Source organism: Lepus europaeus, chromosome 23 (genome assembly GCF_033115175.1).
Source record: "Lepus europaeus isolate LE1 chromosome 23, mLepTim1.pri, whole genome shotgun sequence".
Classification (NCBI taxonomy): Eukaryota; Metazoa; Chordata; class Mammalia; order Lagomorpha; family Leporidae; genus Lepus; species Lepus europaeus.
The window spans coordinates 13,527,684-13,543,015 of NC_084849.1; the positions used below are offsets into that span (position 1 = coordinate 13,527,684).

A 15,332-nucleotide genomic window follows, 5' to 3' on the forward strand; every position below is an offset into this window, starting at 1 on the left:
GGTTCAAGCCTCAGTCCGGTAGCCCGAGGTAAAAGAGTCCTTGCTGCTCCCTGGCCTGGTCTCCTCCTCTGTAAGATGAAGGGCAGGGCTCAGTGACGTCACTGAGGCTCCTCCCAACTCTGACACCTGTGGTTCTGGAACACACACCAAAAACTGGGAGCCCAGGGCAGGCACTGCCCTGGCGGTTAAGACGCCTGCATCCCACCCCAGTGTTCAGGGTTCACGTGTTGTCTCTGCTCCAGATCCCAGCTGCCTGCTGATGCGGAACCTGGGAGGCAGTGACAGTAGCTCGAGTGACGGAATGTCTACCAACCCAGGGGAAGGCCTGGACTGGGTTCCCATCTCCCAGCTTTGACGTGGCCCAGCCCCAGCTGTCGCAGGCAACTGAAGGGTGAACCTGTGAGTGGGAGCTCTTCCCGGAGGTCTGACTGTCTCTCTACCTCTCAAATATTTAAATCAATTTTTAAAACTTAAAAAAAAAATATATTGGGAGCCCCAAGACCAAACACAACCCACAAGTCTATGGAGCTGTTCTGGGGTGGCTTCACCCAGTGTTAAAAGATGTGTCATTGGCTGCTCACATTCGGTTTGTTTTTTTAAACTGACACATAATATTTATACCTATGCACGGAGTACAGTACAATAATTCAGTAAATGCATACAATGTGCAGTGATCAAATGAGGATAATCAGCATTCCCATCTCCTCAAACATTTGTTATTTCTGTGTCTGGAAAGTTCAGACTCTCCCAGTCTGGTTATTTTGAAATATATGACACCCTGCTATAGACCAGAGTGACCCTAGAGAACACTAGAGCAAGTCCCTCCGCTCTAGCTGGATTTCTATCTGGTACTCAATGCCTCTCTATCCCCTGCCTGCTACAGTTGCTGACTCAATGCCTCTCTATCCCCTGCCTGCTACAGTTGCTGTCATTCTAGAGTTTGGAGAGTTCTTGAGAAAGTCAGGGCCTCCAGCCTGTGAACAATCGCAATCCAGCAGGCTGCACCTGCTTCTCCACACGGCCACACCCACTCTCGCTAGACAGCAGCTGCGCCTCCAGGTGGGTGGCCCTGCCTGTCGTCCCTGTTCCTTGCCTCTTTCCCTGCCTTACGCCCAGCAGCCTCGCTCCTCTCTGTTACTTCCAGGTATCTGAGAGCAAGCCCTGCCTGAGTAGATATTTAAGGTGACACTGGAACTCTGACTATGTCCTGAGCTCCGTTACTCCCTGGAGGCGCCACTCTTCATAGGGAAACGTGGAGCTCTGCGCTGGGTGGCTCAGAACAAGAGACATGTATTCGCTCTGTGCTCTGGAAGCCAGAAGTCTAAACTCAAGGTAGCCTTTGATTTTGGAAGCAGGGTTGGATCTTTCCTGAGGCTCTGGGGGAGGATCTGTTCCCTGCCTCTCCTGGAGTTTCCGATGTCTCTGGCAGTCCTGGGCATTTCTTGGCTTGTGGCTGCATCTCTCCAGTCTCTGCCCCCAACTTCACATGGTGGGGGGGTGGTGGTGGTAGAGTCTCTGGGTAGCTCTGTTCGGAATTCTCCCTCCCTACAAGGATTCTAGTCATACGGGATTGGGGCACACCCCAATGACCTCATCTTAACTTGATGTAGACCTGCGCAGAAGGGCACATTCACAGGAACTGAGGGCTAAGACTTGGACGTACCTCTGGGGCTCATAGTTCCACCACGAGACTCAATGTGTTTCATCAAACATGGGTGGAAATAAGCATCAAAGAGAAGGCCAAGTTCCTTGCATCTGAATTTTACCTTTTGTGTTAGTTTCTTGTACTTTGAGAGTTAAGTTTCTGCAGGGATGATTCCCCTCCCAACATAGAGAAGCACCAAGAAGTCAGGGGCTGGGCTCCTGGACGCCTGGAGAGCCACGAGGTACAGAGAAATCCTAAGTCTCTTGCTCCTTTTTTCTTTCTTTCTTTTTTTTGACAGGCAGAGTAGATAGTGAGAGAGACAGACAGAGAGAAAGGTCTTCCTTTTTGCCGATGGTTCACCCTCCAGTGGCCTCTGCGGCCGGCGCATCGCACCAATCCAAAGCCAGGAGCCAGGTGCTTCTCCTGGTCTCCCAATGCGGGTGCAGGGCCCAAGCACTTGGGCCATCCTCCACTGCCTTCCCGGGCCATAGCAGAGAGCTGGCCTGGAAGAGGGGCAAGCGGGATAGAATCCAGCGCCCCGACCGGGACTAGAACCCGGTGTGCCAGCGCCACAAGGCGGAGGATTAGCCTGTTAAGCCACAGCGCCGGCTAGTCTCTTGCTCCTATACAAAGGAGTTTCCTACAAAGACGTGAGGCACCAAGAAGGACACAACAGGCAGGTGCAGACGTCCCGCCCAGACTGCCTAGCGGGAATCTCCCCAGGAGGAAACATCAGACCCTCAGTGAGAGCGTAACCGGCCCTCGCTCTCCCAAGATGTCAAAGTCACTAACAAGAGGGAATGATTCCAGCTTGACACAGCAGCTAAACACAGGACGAGACCCTGGACTGGCTCTTGTATCAGGAAACAACTCACTATGGAGGATACTCTCAGGGCAAGTGCCGAATCTGGACTAAGGCTACAGGAAAGCACCGATTCAGTGTCAGATTTACCGAATTCTGTGGCTCTCTCTGGTTAGTAAGAATGTCAGAGAGTTTGCAGCTTGGTCACAGGTGGTTCACAAAAATGAGAGACAGAGGAAGCAACAGGAGAAAATGCTAAACACAGATGAAGCTCAGTAAAAGGGGCACAAGGGTCCTCTGTATCAATCTGGTGAGTTCTCTGTAAGTCTGAAATTACAGTCATTTCTCAGTGTCTTTGGGGCATTTGTTCCAGGTCCCCTGCAGGTACCAAAATCCACAAATGCTCAAGTCACTAACACAAAACAGCACCGTGCTCACACACGACCTATGCACAGCCTGCAACAGACTTTACACACCTGCAACAGCTAACGTGATGTGCAGAGCTGTGATACTCTCTTGTTTAGGGGGTAAATGACATGGGGAAAAGTCTGTACGTGTTCAATACACTCTGTGTTGCTTTCCCGAGTATTTCTGTAGTTAGTTCAATCCACAGAGCTGGAATTCACAGATACAGAGAGCTGACTGCATTTCAAAATGAAAAGCTAAAAAAAAAAAAAAAAAAAAAAAAATGGTGGTGCAGTCCAGTGGTTCTGAAATGCTGTAGCTTCTACAGAAACCTGGGAGGCTGTGACAACTCACAGAGCTGGACCCCACCCCAGAGCTTCTGACTCTGTAAATCTTGGCAGCAATACCAACGATGCACATTTCTAATCACCTCACCCATGCTGCCACCACTGGGTCAAAACCCATCTTGAGAACCTCTGGTGTAACCTGCTTGAAACTGAGGAGAGAGCTGACGATGGCAGCTGGAGGGAAGCAGGACCAGCGGAAGGACCAGCATTTCCCCACAGGGGCCCTGGAATTGTCCTACTTGTTTGCAGGTTCACCAATGTCAATGCCAGCCAAGAACATACCTGCAGGCCCACCTGGCAGGTACGTGTCAGGGACCTGCTGAAGCCTGAGGTTCTGAAACAGAGCAAAGGTGGCAGCAACACGGTGCTGGGTCTGCGGGAAACCAGCGTTCTGCTCGCTCATTCTCAGGGAGCAAAGTCCTCTGGGTGACTCCAGGGGCTTCTAGTTTTTCCCTTGGAAGTGCCACTGTGGAGTCAAGTCTGGCTCTGCATCAAATCCCTCCCGATTCTAAGACTATGGTTCAGGCAATCAGCTCCATCGAGACACACGCTTCTCCGCCTCCTCTTCTGGGGGGTAATGAACCTTGGCCTCAAGGCTCATTACGCCCCATTATATAATCAGCCCCCTCCTGAGTCCCTTTACGGCCCTTCCAGCTGCCTGCTCGGGAGCTGCTGTTCAGCTCTATTGCTCCCTGCAGCCTCCTGCAAGAAATCAGCCTCCTGACATAGCCGCGAGGTGTGCAACAGGCCAGGTTCTCAACCGAGGGTCAACCCCCCACCCTGGCCTCACCTTGTCTCTAACAAAGAACAGGAGTTGCTAAAGAAGAGACGAGGAGAGGGTGTGAAGAAACTGGCCGGGATGAGACCAAGACACCTCAAGGAGGCTGTGTGTCCTGAGACTGGAGCTCCACCCGGTGCTTTTAGAGGACGGGGACATCCTAGAGCCGTCAGTCACTGGTTCCCCTGCATAGCTGCTACCGGACACGCTCAACTCCATGGGCAGCTAATGAAGAAACATCTAGAAAACTGCAGGTGACGAAAGAACGATCTCATTCCTCATCTTCAACCAAAGATGTCCAGGATGAATGAGTTGACAGTGATGCCCAAGGCTCAGTCTTGGGGTCATTTTATGCAGCTGCCTGCTTCCTACAGGGATGGCTACCAGCTGGCATGATGGATCCCTTGACTATTAAGGACAGGATCTGGGCTGGCCCGAGTGGGTGCTGCATGCTGACAAAGAGGTGTCCTTGGAGCAAGGCTGTCACCCACAATCCAATCCCCCACCCAGGAGAGGAATCCTGAGCCAGTTTGGCTCCCTACTTGATGAACAAGCAGGTTTCATCGAAGAAGGTGTTAGAATTTCACAGCCAGGCACTGTAGAATAAAAGACCTGGAATGACTGCACACTTCACCTCTTCACCTTGTGACCTGGGTGGTAACTCAAACTCTCCCTGGGGTGGGCATTTGGCATAGTGCTTAAGATATTGTGAGAGACACCTGGATGCATGTCAGAGTGCCTGAGTTCAAGCCCCGGCTTCGCTGCAGATTCTAGCTTCAGGCCAGTACGCACCTGGAGAAGCAGCAAGTGATGGCTCAAGGAGTTGGGTGTCTGCCATCCATGGGGAACCCTGGACTGGGTTCCCAGCTTTGGCTTCCATCTACCCCAGCCTGGCTGTTGTGGACAATTAGAGAGCGAACCAGCAGATGGGAGATCTCCAGTTCTCTCTCTCTCCCTCTCCCTCCCTTTCTCTCCTTCTCTCTCTGCCTTTCACATGATCAAAATAAGTAAACTTTAAACATGCAAAGTAAAAAATGAACTCTCTGAGCCCCAGTTTCTTCACCTGTAAAAATGGGGGTGGTAATAGGACCTCCTTACAGAGGATTGTGAAGTTTAAAGGAAATAATATAAATATAAATGAACTGCTTTGTACCACACTAGGAATCCTGTCAACAACTCATCCATGGCAGTGCTGTTGCTATCATCACTTCCATCACTGCTACAAGCTATGCCTCCATAGAACATACAGCAAGAGCTCCCAAAGCCACCCTGGCCCACACTAGGAAATGTGCGTGCCTTCCTCATTTGATCCTCGCTGGGTAGAAAACAGACCCGGGAGGGGAAGTGATCTGTCCAGTGACTTATCAGCAAAGTGTTCACTGCTATAAATCCAGTCACTTCCACCATCCGGTAACGACTGATGACGCATCCCCAGTCCCCATGTCACCTCTTCCTTCAGACGGCTTCGGGTCAGCCTGACCTGCGCCACCTGAGGTCACAGCCACAGGCCCATAGCTTGTTGGAGCAGAAATGGCCCATGAGTGGACAGCTCCCAGTCAGGTACACTGGAACAACATGAGGCACACAAAGGCAATGTGGAAGAAACAGGGATAGTCCCTAACTTGTGATGGCTCAGCTCACAAGGTTTTCAACTTTGCAGTGGTATGGAAGCATGCCGGAGCAACCACTCGATTTTTCTCTCAGTACAATAGTCAGTAAATTACATGAGATACTCAGTACTTTCTTACAAAACAAGCTTTGTCATAGGTGATTTTGCCCAACTGGAAGTTAAACTAAGCATCTGTTTAAAGCAGGCGAGGAAACCATGACACTTCGTGTGTCAAGTGTGCTGAATGCAATTTTACCTTCGTGGTATTTTCCCCTTGTGATGGGTTTGCTGGGTAATAACCTCACCATGGGCTGAGGGGCATCTGAACAGCAGGGTAAGGACACAAGCACAGTGCTCTCTGTTTCTCTGGGAAGCAGATTCATTTCTGAATCAGCATCTCCACATTCAACAGGGGAGGCTCAAGTCCTGCCTTTTGTGTGTACCCAGCCAAAGCCACGGACCCCAAGGGCAGGGACACGTGGAGTCAGGTTCCCTCTGTCGCTTCCCTCCTTCCCCTTACTCATCACCTCTAGACCAAGAAAGTAGGGTAAGCCCCACGGAGGTCATGACCTTCTTACAGGCCGCACAAAGCAGCTGGGAAACCCAAGGTCCCAAGGCCCAGCCATTCTGCGGCCAAGTCTGCCTGATGCTGTCTCCAGATGTTACCATCTGGGCTAACACAATGGTCTATTGCCGCCTCACCTGGCACAGACCAGAGGCAGCGCTAGCGGTGGTGACAAGGGGACGCCATGGCCAGGACACAGGACCAGGGGCTCCCTGGCCTGGGCCACTGGTAGAAAGGTTGGCACCAGGGCCCAAAGGCTGGGAGTTCTCGGAAATTCAGAGTAGCAGACAAATGGGATGTATCACAGCACCAGTGTTCTCTCGATACAAAACCATTGGTCTAAATGAGCCAAAAGATTGGCCTGGGAAAATTTCAGGGGCAGGCCCTAGAATCCCAGAGTCCCTGAGATAAGGAGTGACCCTCACGGAGCCTCTCATTGGGCTAGAGTTTGACTACATTCAGAATGTACCCCACGGGCAAGAACACTGTTCTGAGCCTCAATGTCCTGATCTGAGAAATGGGCATGTCACCACCTGCCCACAGTCCACAGTGAGTCTTCCCTGGAGCAATGCAGCTGAGGTGCTAGGCGGAGACAGAGGCCACCCGAGCAGTCAGTGGCAGCTGGACTCCTGTTGTGGTTCGCCGGGTTAAGGCACTGCTTTCATCGCTGGCATTCCATACTGGAGTGCTGGCTGGACACCCGGCTGCACTACTTCTGATCCAGCTTCCTGCCAACGCACCTGGGAAAAGCACTGGAAGATGGCCCAAGGGCTTGGGCCCTGCCACTCACCGGGCAGATGCAGCTGGAGTTCCTGGCTTCTGGATTCAGCCTGGACCAGTCCTGGCCATTGTGAGCATCTGGGGAGTGAGCCAGCAGATGAAGGATCTGTGCGTGTGTGTGTGTGTATGTGTATGTGTGTGTGTGTGTGTGTGTCTCCTTCAAATACATACATCTTTAAAAAGAAATTAGCAACAGCACTGAGAGTACAGTGGAGCTCCTCACCTCCTGGTGTGGAGCCTGCTCTCCACTTCGCTCCTGTTCTTTGCTAAGGGGTGCCAGTGGTAAGTGGGCCCTCGGGGTTCCAGCTAACACTTGGGTTACACACTCGTCCTTCCACTGAGACTCAAGCACTCTGTTTTGCTCTGGGAGATCAGAAAACAACCTGTCTGCTGACAGGGAGCAGAACTGGCCAAGGGGCAGTGGCTCCTGGGGCCTCTTCCTGCTGGGAGCTGCTCTGTTACCAAGGACCTGCTCCGCCCCCAGGCAAGCAGCAAAGCCCTGGCTCTCGGGTGGGACCAGCTCAGGGGAGCAAAGCCGGCTGCCTCAGGGACTCTTCAGCAGGCTCTGCAGCAGGGGCAGGTGTCCAAATGTGCAAGTCTGTGGTTTGCTTGCTTTTTAAAGTATTCTTTTAAATTTTATTTATCAGAAAGAAAGTGAGAGCAAGAGCGGGGGGGGGGGGGGGGGGGAGAAAGAGAGCGAGCTCCCATCTGCTCATTTGCTTCCTAAACATGCACAGAACTAGGGCTGAGCTGGGCCAAAGCCAGGAGCCTAGAACGCAGTCTGGTCTCCCACATGTATGGAAAAGAGCCGGTTATCTGTGCCATCGCTTCTGCCTCCCTTGGTTAATGTGGGTAGGAAGCTGGAGTCGGGAGATAGAGCTGGGGATCTACTGAAGCCAGGCCCTGCGATGTGGAGTGCAGGTGTCTTAACTGCTAGGCTAACGATCCACCCCAAGTCTGATGTTTGTACTTCAGCCACAACTAAAGAGCAGAGTGGTGCTCAGACCAACACGGAGGTGGCCATGCCAACACTCACTCATACAACAGCCAGGCCCCAGGACAGATGGTGGCTACTTTGGCATTACGCCAAGGTAATTCCAAGCCCTTTTGGGGCTATGGGAAAGCATGGGGTGGGGGTGGGAGGGCAGGCAGAGGTGAACCACAGGGCATTGAGCCACGGCAGCCCAAAACTATCACGAGGCCAGAGGCTGTAACGCTACGAGGGACAGGATGCTAGCGACCAGCATCAGGACTGCTGTTTGTTAGGCACTGATTGCATGCCTGGCACTGTGCCCAGAACCTGAAACTCATGAGCTTGTCTAAGCCTCCCAACCACCCAGGAGATGGCTCTATGATTTTCTCCCACTTTACAGATGTGGAAACTGAGGCTTGGAGAGGCCCTTTCAACTCCATCGACATCAGGCACACCGCTGGACAGCAGCAGAGCCACCAGGTGTCCCCGTCCTGGGCCCATGGCCCCAGCCATGACATCGCCTCACCCCACTGTCACCACCCTCTCCTGTCCTTGTCCTCCAAGCCACTCTGACTGCCACGCAGGCCCACCCCATTTCTGGTCTCTGTGACAGTGATTTGTCTCAACAACTTAATAAATTGGCCTTTGGTGTGGACCTGAGTGTCATGGGTGCCACTTTAGTTTGCTCAATGCAGAAGCTACACACCCAGGGCACAGGGACAAGGCGCTCTCTGGATCTCCTCCTAACTCACATCCAAAGGGGCTGGCCTCTTCCGGTCCAGACCTTCAACTGTTTCCTGTAGCGGACGTGCTGCGCACATTTATGGACCAGACTACACACAGAGTCGGCCCCAGCCTCGCTGTCCAGCTGCATGGTGGGCATTATGTGGCCCTTTTTCCAGAAAGACCATGGCTAGCTGTCATCCAGTTCTCCAAGGGCCCACGCTCTTCCCCAACAAAGCTGAAGAACTCTTGGGCCAAGGTCACAACAGACACCCTGCAGGTAAGGAGACATCCGGCTGGGTCCTTGAGGGGTTTGGGCATGGATCTCGCCTGACGCTTAAGCTTGAGCTCCGCACAATGAGAAGCACCAGAGTCAAACCCCAGCTCGACTGCTCCATAGCAGTGTGGCTCCGGGCAAGTTCTCTAACATTCCCGAGACTCCGGTTCCTCGTCTGGGCAACAGGATTAACCCCGGTGCACAACGGATTAATCCAAGCGCCAAGTGAGGTAATCAGTGTGGGTGATTAGTCCATACGGCTCTGCAGTAAACATTCCTTAGCATTCATTGGAGCGCAGCCAGCATGGACAGCTGGAGGCTGTATTAAGGGTCAGGGGTTATTTCTCCCACATTCTAGCAGCCATGCAATGAAAGCCACTATCTTAGCTGAGGGACCAGCAGGGCTTTGTTCAGGGCCCCCGCTCTGACCACCTCTCTGCCTGTTCAGCAAAACGAGCCTCTGGGCAGAGAGGATTAAACGCCTTCCTAGTCCTCAACCCTTGATCACCAGAAAGTTCCATTTCCACTCCGAGTAATAACCACTCCGTCTCCCGCAGAAATTCGTGAGCACAGAGTGCAAACCACCCCGGGCCATGCTCAGCCCGCAGCCCACTTTGAACCCAAATACGTCTCTGAGATGTGAAGATCGTGGGTGTTGACCTGAGCTGGGGAAAAATACACAATTTAATCACAAATGCCGTAACCACAGCGGCCAAGAAAAAAAAACCGTGGCGAGGCAGCTGAGGGACCGGGGTGGGAAGGCGAGGGAAGGTGGACGCTCCGTGGATGGGCTGCATCCTTGCTTCCCTCTGCGACTCCTTCACACCTGCAGGTAAAAGAGCAGGAACTGCAGGCTCGTGACAGCAGCCAGTCCACCTCCTGAGTGCCAATTACGCCCCCTTCAAAACCACTGAAAGGGGCGTGAGTGGCGCAGGCGGGAGATGGGCGGGCAGATGAGCTGCATCAGTGATCAGCAAGCTCTTGACGAGCCCTACGGCACCTGGCGCGGAAGGTAGCAGGTGCAGGGGCGGCGCCCAGGACTTACTTGCAGAGAAGCTGGCCTCGGTGTGAACGGGAGGGGTGGAGGGCAGGAAAGGCGCGTGTCCCACAAAGAAGGAGCGCAGCGAGCGCTCGGACAGGAGCGGGGAGCGCTGCTGGGAGGGGATGTTCTCGCAGCTGCCCACGCCGCTGTGGATCTTGAGGTTCAAGGGCTTGCTCTTCTTCTTGGCTCTGGAGAGGAGACAGAAAACAGAACGGGAAATGGATCCACAAGTGCGGAATCGGAGCAGGGAGACCCAAGAGATCCAAAACTCACGGCAAGAAGCTGGGCTTTTCGGTCAAGGGGAAGGGGCCGGGTAGTGGGCTTTTTGCCCCTCGCCCCCTGTGGAAAGCCCGTCCCACCATGGAGCACAGAGAAGAGACATTTGTGTTTGCTCAGCTCCCTGGAGAAGCTCTAAAAAGCCAGGGTCAACGTCAGCTCCCAATTGCATCCCTCACTTCTGTCTGCACATCCTAAGTGCCCTGGGCCCCAGCCCTGACCCAAGGCCAAAATGCTCTTTGCCTGACAAAGGCAGCAAACTGCAGATAGACCACAGGTGAGTCTGGAAGTCTGTGTCCAGGTGGCATTCACCCCTGAGCATTCCAGTCCCCAAATCCACTGCCCTCCCTCCACATGCAAACGATCAACCCACTTCTGTAGAGGTTAAACTGATGACTTTCAAGAGTCCCTGAGGAGAGAGAAACTTAGTCTGACAGAATCCAGCATCCTTTCTGGAAACTACTTTCTTCAAAAATTTTTTTTATTTGAAGGGGTGAGGTATGGAGAGAGAAAAAGGTATCTCCCAACCCCTGTTGCACTTCCCAAATGCATGCAACAGACGGGGCTGGGCCAGGCACCCAGAGCTCCATCCAAGATGCCTACATGGGTAACAGGGACCCAAGTCCTTAAGCCATCACCCACTGCCTTCCAGAGTACACATTAGCAGGAAGGCAGAATCCAAAACAGAGCCAAGACTTGACACCAGGCACTCTGAAATGGACTGCAGGTGCCCCAGGCACACTCTTAGCCACTGCATCCAATGCCTGTCCCAACTGCTGTTTGTCAGGACTTCCGGTATTGGGCCCCTGCTTTGGAGCTCACCCAGGGCCCTGCCTGGGCCTGCATTCTATCCCACCTTAGAGGTGCCGAACTCCATGGCGCACCCCAGGGGTGCTGCAGAGGCATGGAGTAGTTGTGAGAGGAGCAGCGCTGCTTGGGGTGGAGGGGCTTACAGCATCCTGAGCCACTCAGCTCTGGAGCCATTCTCTCCAGATTTAAATACTGGCTTCACTACTCTCCGGTGAGTTGTGAAACTCCCGTGAACTCAGCTCTCTCATCTGTAAGAGTCTTCTGTAGGTTGTGGAGAGGAGTAAAGGAAACACTTGTGTGAGTCACTTGATACTAAGTATCGACATTAGCTGTAACTGTTATTATAGAATTGCCAATGCACCTGAGAGTCCCTTTAGACGAACCAAGCTACAGGTAAAACTACGTGGAACTTCTAGAACATTTGGTCCTACTTTGTGGGACTCTTTAAACCCCAAGAGATTAAAGGATCTTCTCTGTACTTCTTGTGCCTAGCAAAATGCCTCACTGAAATCTTTCTTGTATATCCTCAAAATGGCCAAAGGAGGAAGGTGAAAGAAGAGGCCAGCCCAGGAGCCCCCAGCTCCCAGATTTGATCCATGGAAGACAAGAAAGAAAGGGAAGGTCAGAGCTCAACCCCAAGCCCAGGCGCATCTGCCTACAGCACAGTGCACTCCTGGCAAAAACTGTGCCAAGAGATGAGAGGGGAACCCCGAAGCAGAATTGTAAATGCAGGAAAATTTCTGGGCAACACACTTAAAAAGGTGCTGGTATGATCCTTAAACAATTAATAGAAGCAAACTTTCAGGGCAAGTATCCAATCAGAATTCAGCTTTTGACACGATCTGGTCACGTCAAAAGGAAGTACACTGTACTCACTGAAGGCTGAGAATGTCCATGCTCTTCTCCAATAACATACCACTGGCCCCAAAAGCACTTGACCTGTGGCCAGGCTTGACTGAGACGGGCCGAGTATGAAAACATATGAGCAAAATACTTTTCTGATATTTGATATGCATTAAATCAAAAATTATTTAAGTTTTTTAATCCTAAAAAAGGTGAGGGCTTAACAATTATCCACAGTCCAGGGTTTTCAATATTCTTTCTGAACTAGAACTTTTTCTGGCCATACTCCTGGAAAACAGATAGTTAGAAGGTGAAGTTACTCAATTTCCAACCAGATGCACCGCACTGAGAAAAGGAAAAGCAGCAGACAAGACAACCGAAAGCATCAGCCTGGTTCTGATTCCATCCTATCTGAAACAGACAGCGGGCATCTCTGGATTTATAAGCATGAAACATGCACGCTGAAAAATCTTGTACTTTACCAAGCAGGAGGCTTCCCATAATAATAGTACCCAAACCAACCACAGCAGTGGCAACTGCCACGTGGACCTGAGTGCTGATCGTGACCCAGAGACTGCATCAAGGGTGCTCACGCTTGGTCTTGTGTGGGTGTCACAGCACCCATGGGAGAGAGATGCTACTGTCCCTGCTCCACGGGTGAGAGTGCTGAGTGATAAGAAGGGAAACACAAGGATGGTGGTACAGGTCTGACATCACCCCTGCTCCTACACCGGGCTCTGCATGTCCACCCCAAGGCTGCCGTCCCCAGGAGCTTTATTTTGGACCTTCTCAGGCCAATAGCACTGCAGAGGCTGAGAAAAATGGTGTAATGGAGGAAAGGGGTGGGGCAGGGGACCTGGAGAGCCCCCACTGGCTGACCCCCAAAACAGCAAAGCAGCCCTTAGTGAGTGTCTCTTCCATCTCTCTCCCTTCTCTGCCTCGTGAACTCCTACACGTACTGCACGGCCCAGTTCAAATGTTGCCATGTCTGTAATGTCTTCTACCCCACTGAGTCAACATACCGCCTTTGCCTCCCTCTCCTAGCATCTACTCCTCTGTCACGTGCCGGAGAAGGCCCAGTGTACACCCCCCACACCCCTCGGTCTGGCCCTGTGCTTTCTACCCCTTGCTGATGCTGCCTCCACCCTGCCCTTCTTTCCTGATGAACCCTTGTTTGCCTTTTGTGAGTCAGCTCAGTGTCCTCTCCTCCAGGAAGCCTCCCCTTTGCCTTCCTCCTCCCTTCTAGTTTGGGTTAGGTGTTCCTTCTCAACTCCCCATAATACGGGACGGCAGTTTCCTGTGTCTCCCAGGTGCACTGTGGGTCTTTGAGGGCAATGGTGCGCCAGTTTATTTTTCTGTCCTGGGGAGCGAGCACAGAGCCTGGCACATGGAAGGTGCTCATTAGATTAAATGACTACTGTGTATCTCACTATGCCCTCCACATGGGGCCATAGACTCCTGGGCGATAGGAAGCGTGTAGTTTTCCTGGCTTGGCCCCGCAGCCCCAAGCTTGGTACCAGTTGAGTTGAAGGAACTTCACTGGCTGGTCTGGAGACTTTTCTCCCCTTCCCAGGAGCTGGTTCAAAACTACATCTCCAAGCCGGTGCGTACACAGTGGTTAATCCGCTGCTTGGGATGCCTGATCCCCTGTTGGAGAGCCTGGGTTCAAGTCCCAGACCCACTTCTGATTCCAGTTCCCTGCTAATGTGCACCCTAGAAGGCAGCAGGTGATAGCTCAAGCACCTGGACCCTGCCACGTATGGGGGAGACTTGGATTGAGTTCCAGGATCCTGGCTTCAGCTGGCCTATCACTGGCCATTATGGAGATTTGGGGAGTGACCCAGGGAGCTGTCTCTCAGTCTTTATATATGTATATCTCTACCTTTCAGAGAAAGAAGGAAAGCAGGAAGAGAAGAAAGGAAGAAAGAAGGGAAGAAGTGGGGGGGACAGGAAAGGAAGGAAAGAAAAGAGATGATAGGTAGGTAGGTAGGTAGGTAGGTAGGTAGACAGGCAGGTAGGTAGATAGGCAGGCAGAGTTTAAAAAACCCTGTATGCCAAGACCTCACTGCTCCTCCTCCCTCCCTCCTTCAAACACCCATCAGTGTGGCCAGGGGGTGAGTGCCCTCTGATGGCCACTGCAAAGCCTCAGTGCAAGTGTTCACAATCTGGTTGGAGAGCGGAGGAAAGCTGTTAACATTAAGGCTGGGCCCTCCCACAAAGCAGCCTGAAAGTCAGGCTCCCTGGGAGTCCAAGTGTGCCTGAGGCAGGGTGGGGGTGGCGGCCTTGCAGGGCCTGGGCAGCCAGAGCTGCTTATTATCTCCCCAGGGGCCTGCTGGGCAGCTCAGACAGGTGTCTCCTGTTAGAGCAGCTCCCTTGGCTGATTCTTCCCTGCCCATGGCTGGAGAGATGCGCCCAGGAGAGGGGTGCCGTTCACTCCACAGGCATGGTCAGTGGTGAAGATTCCAGGAAGCATCCACACCACACGGAGGCCGTGCAGCTCAGTGAATAAACTCACAGGCTCTGGGGTCCCGGAGACCAGGGCTCCACTACTGATTGTGATCTCTAAACAAGTGATCTCCCTTCTCTGAGCCTCAGTCTCCTCACTTGGACAACGGGGAGAACACTAATGCCTCTCACTGATGACGATTGTGAGAATTCCAGATGTGGGCCAGCACCGAGTGAGGGTTCGGGTGACGTTACCAACCCAAATCAGACACCTGCTCAGCTATGGAGGTAGCTTTGCAGAAGCCAGAAGTTGAAGCCAAGCTGCGGGTTTCTCTTTAAGCATCCAGCAACTCCCTCAACGCCCCCACCCCCCACCCTTGGCAAGTGAAGAGGGCTCTGGTAATGGTGCCACTGTGGTGCCCGGAGCACAGTGGCAGTCGCAAGGCAATGAGCCACCAGGAGACAGGGCCAGGTCCTTTCCAAGGAGAGTCAAGTCTCACCCAAAACACATTTCATTAAATGACTTCAGAGTCCATCTGTTGTTCCAACTCATGACCACAGATGGAGCTGAGAGGGGCTTGAATAATAGAGGGCTGGGTGGAAGGAAGGGAAGAAGCGAGGGAGGAAGATAAAAGATGGAAGAATGGGAGGATAGGTGGGTGTCGTGAAAGAGAGAATGGAATAGACAAAGGAGTGAGGAGGGTGGGAGCGAGGGAGGGAGGTGAAGGGCCAAAGGATGAAAGGATCTGGGTGGATGGATGGATGGATGAATGGGTGGGTGGGTGGGTACATGGATGGCTGACTGGGTGAGTGGATGGGTGGGCAGGTGACTGGATGTATGAAATGAAGGAAGAAAGGATAGTGGCACGGAAGTACACAGCAAAGAAAATGGTAGAGTAGTGAGTATTTGGCCAGAGTAAAGCAGAAGGGAATCTTAGATTGCATTCATGGACAGGATACAGGATTCAGTTTTACCATCTACCCTCACCCAGGCATGCTCAGAATGGGGAGA

At 52.5% G+C, this 15,332-nt stretch overlaps 1 protein-coding gene across 1 annotated transcript in view; it reads right to left on the bottom strand.

Annotated features, from left to right (window-relative positions):
- Positions 1-15,332, bottom strand: part of KSR2 (kinase suppressor of ras 2) — a 426,223-nt gene that overhangs the window by 165,687 nt on the left and 245,204 nt on the right. Inside the window, exon 5 of the mRNA XM_062182370.1 lies at positions 9,950-10,134. Coding sequence (XP_062038354.1) covers positions 9,950-10,134 — 185 coding nt within the window. The remainder of the gene's footprint in view (positions 1-9,949; positions 10,135-15,332) is intronic.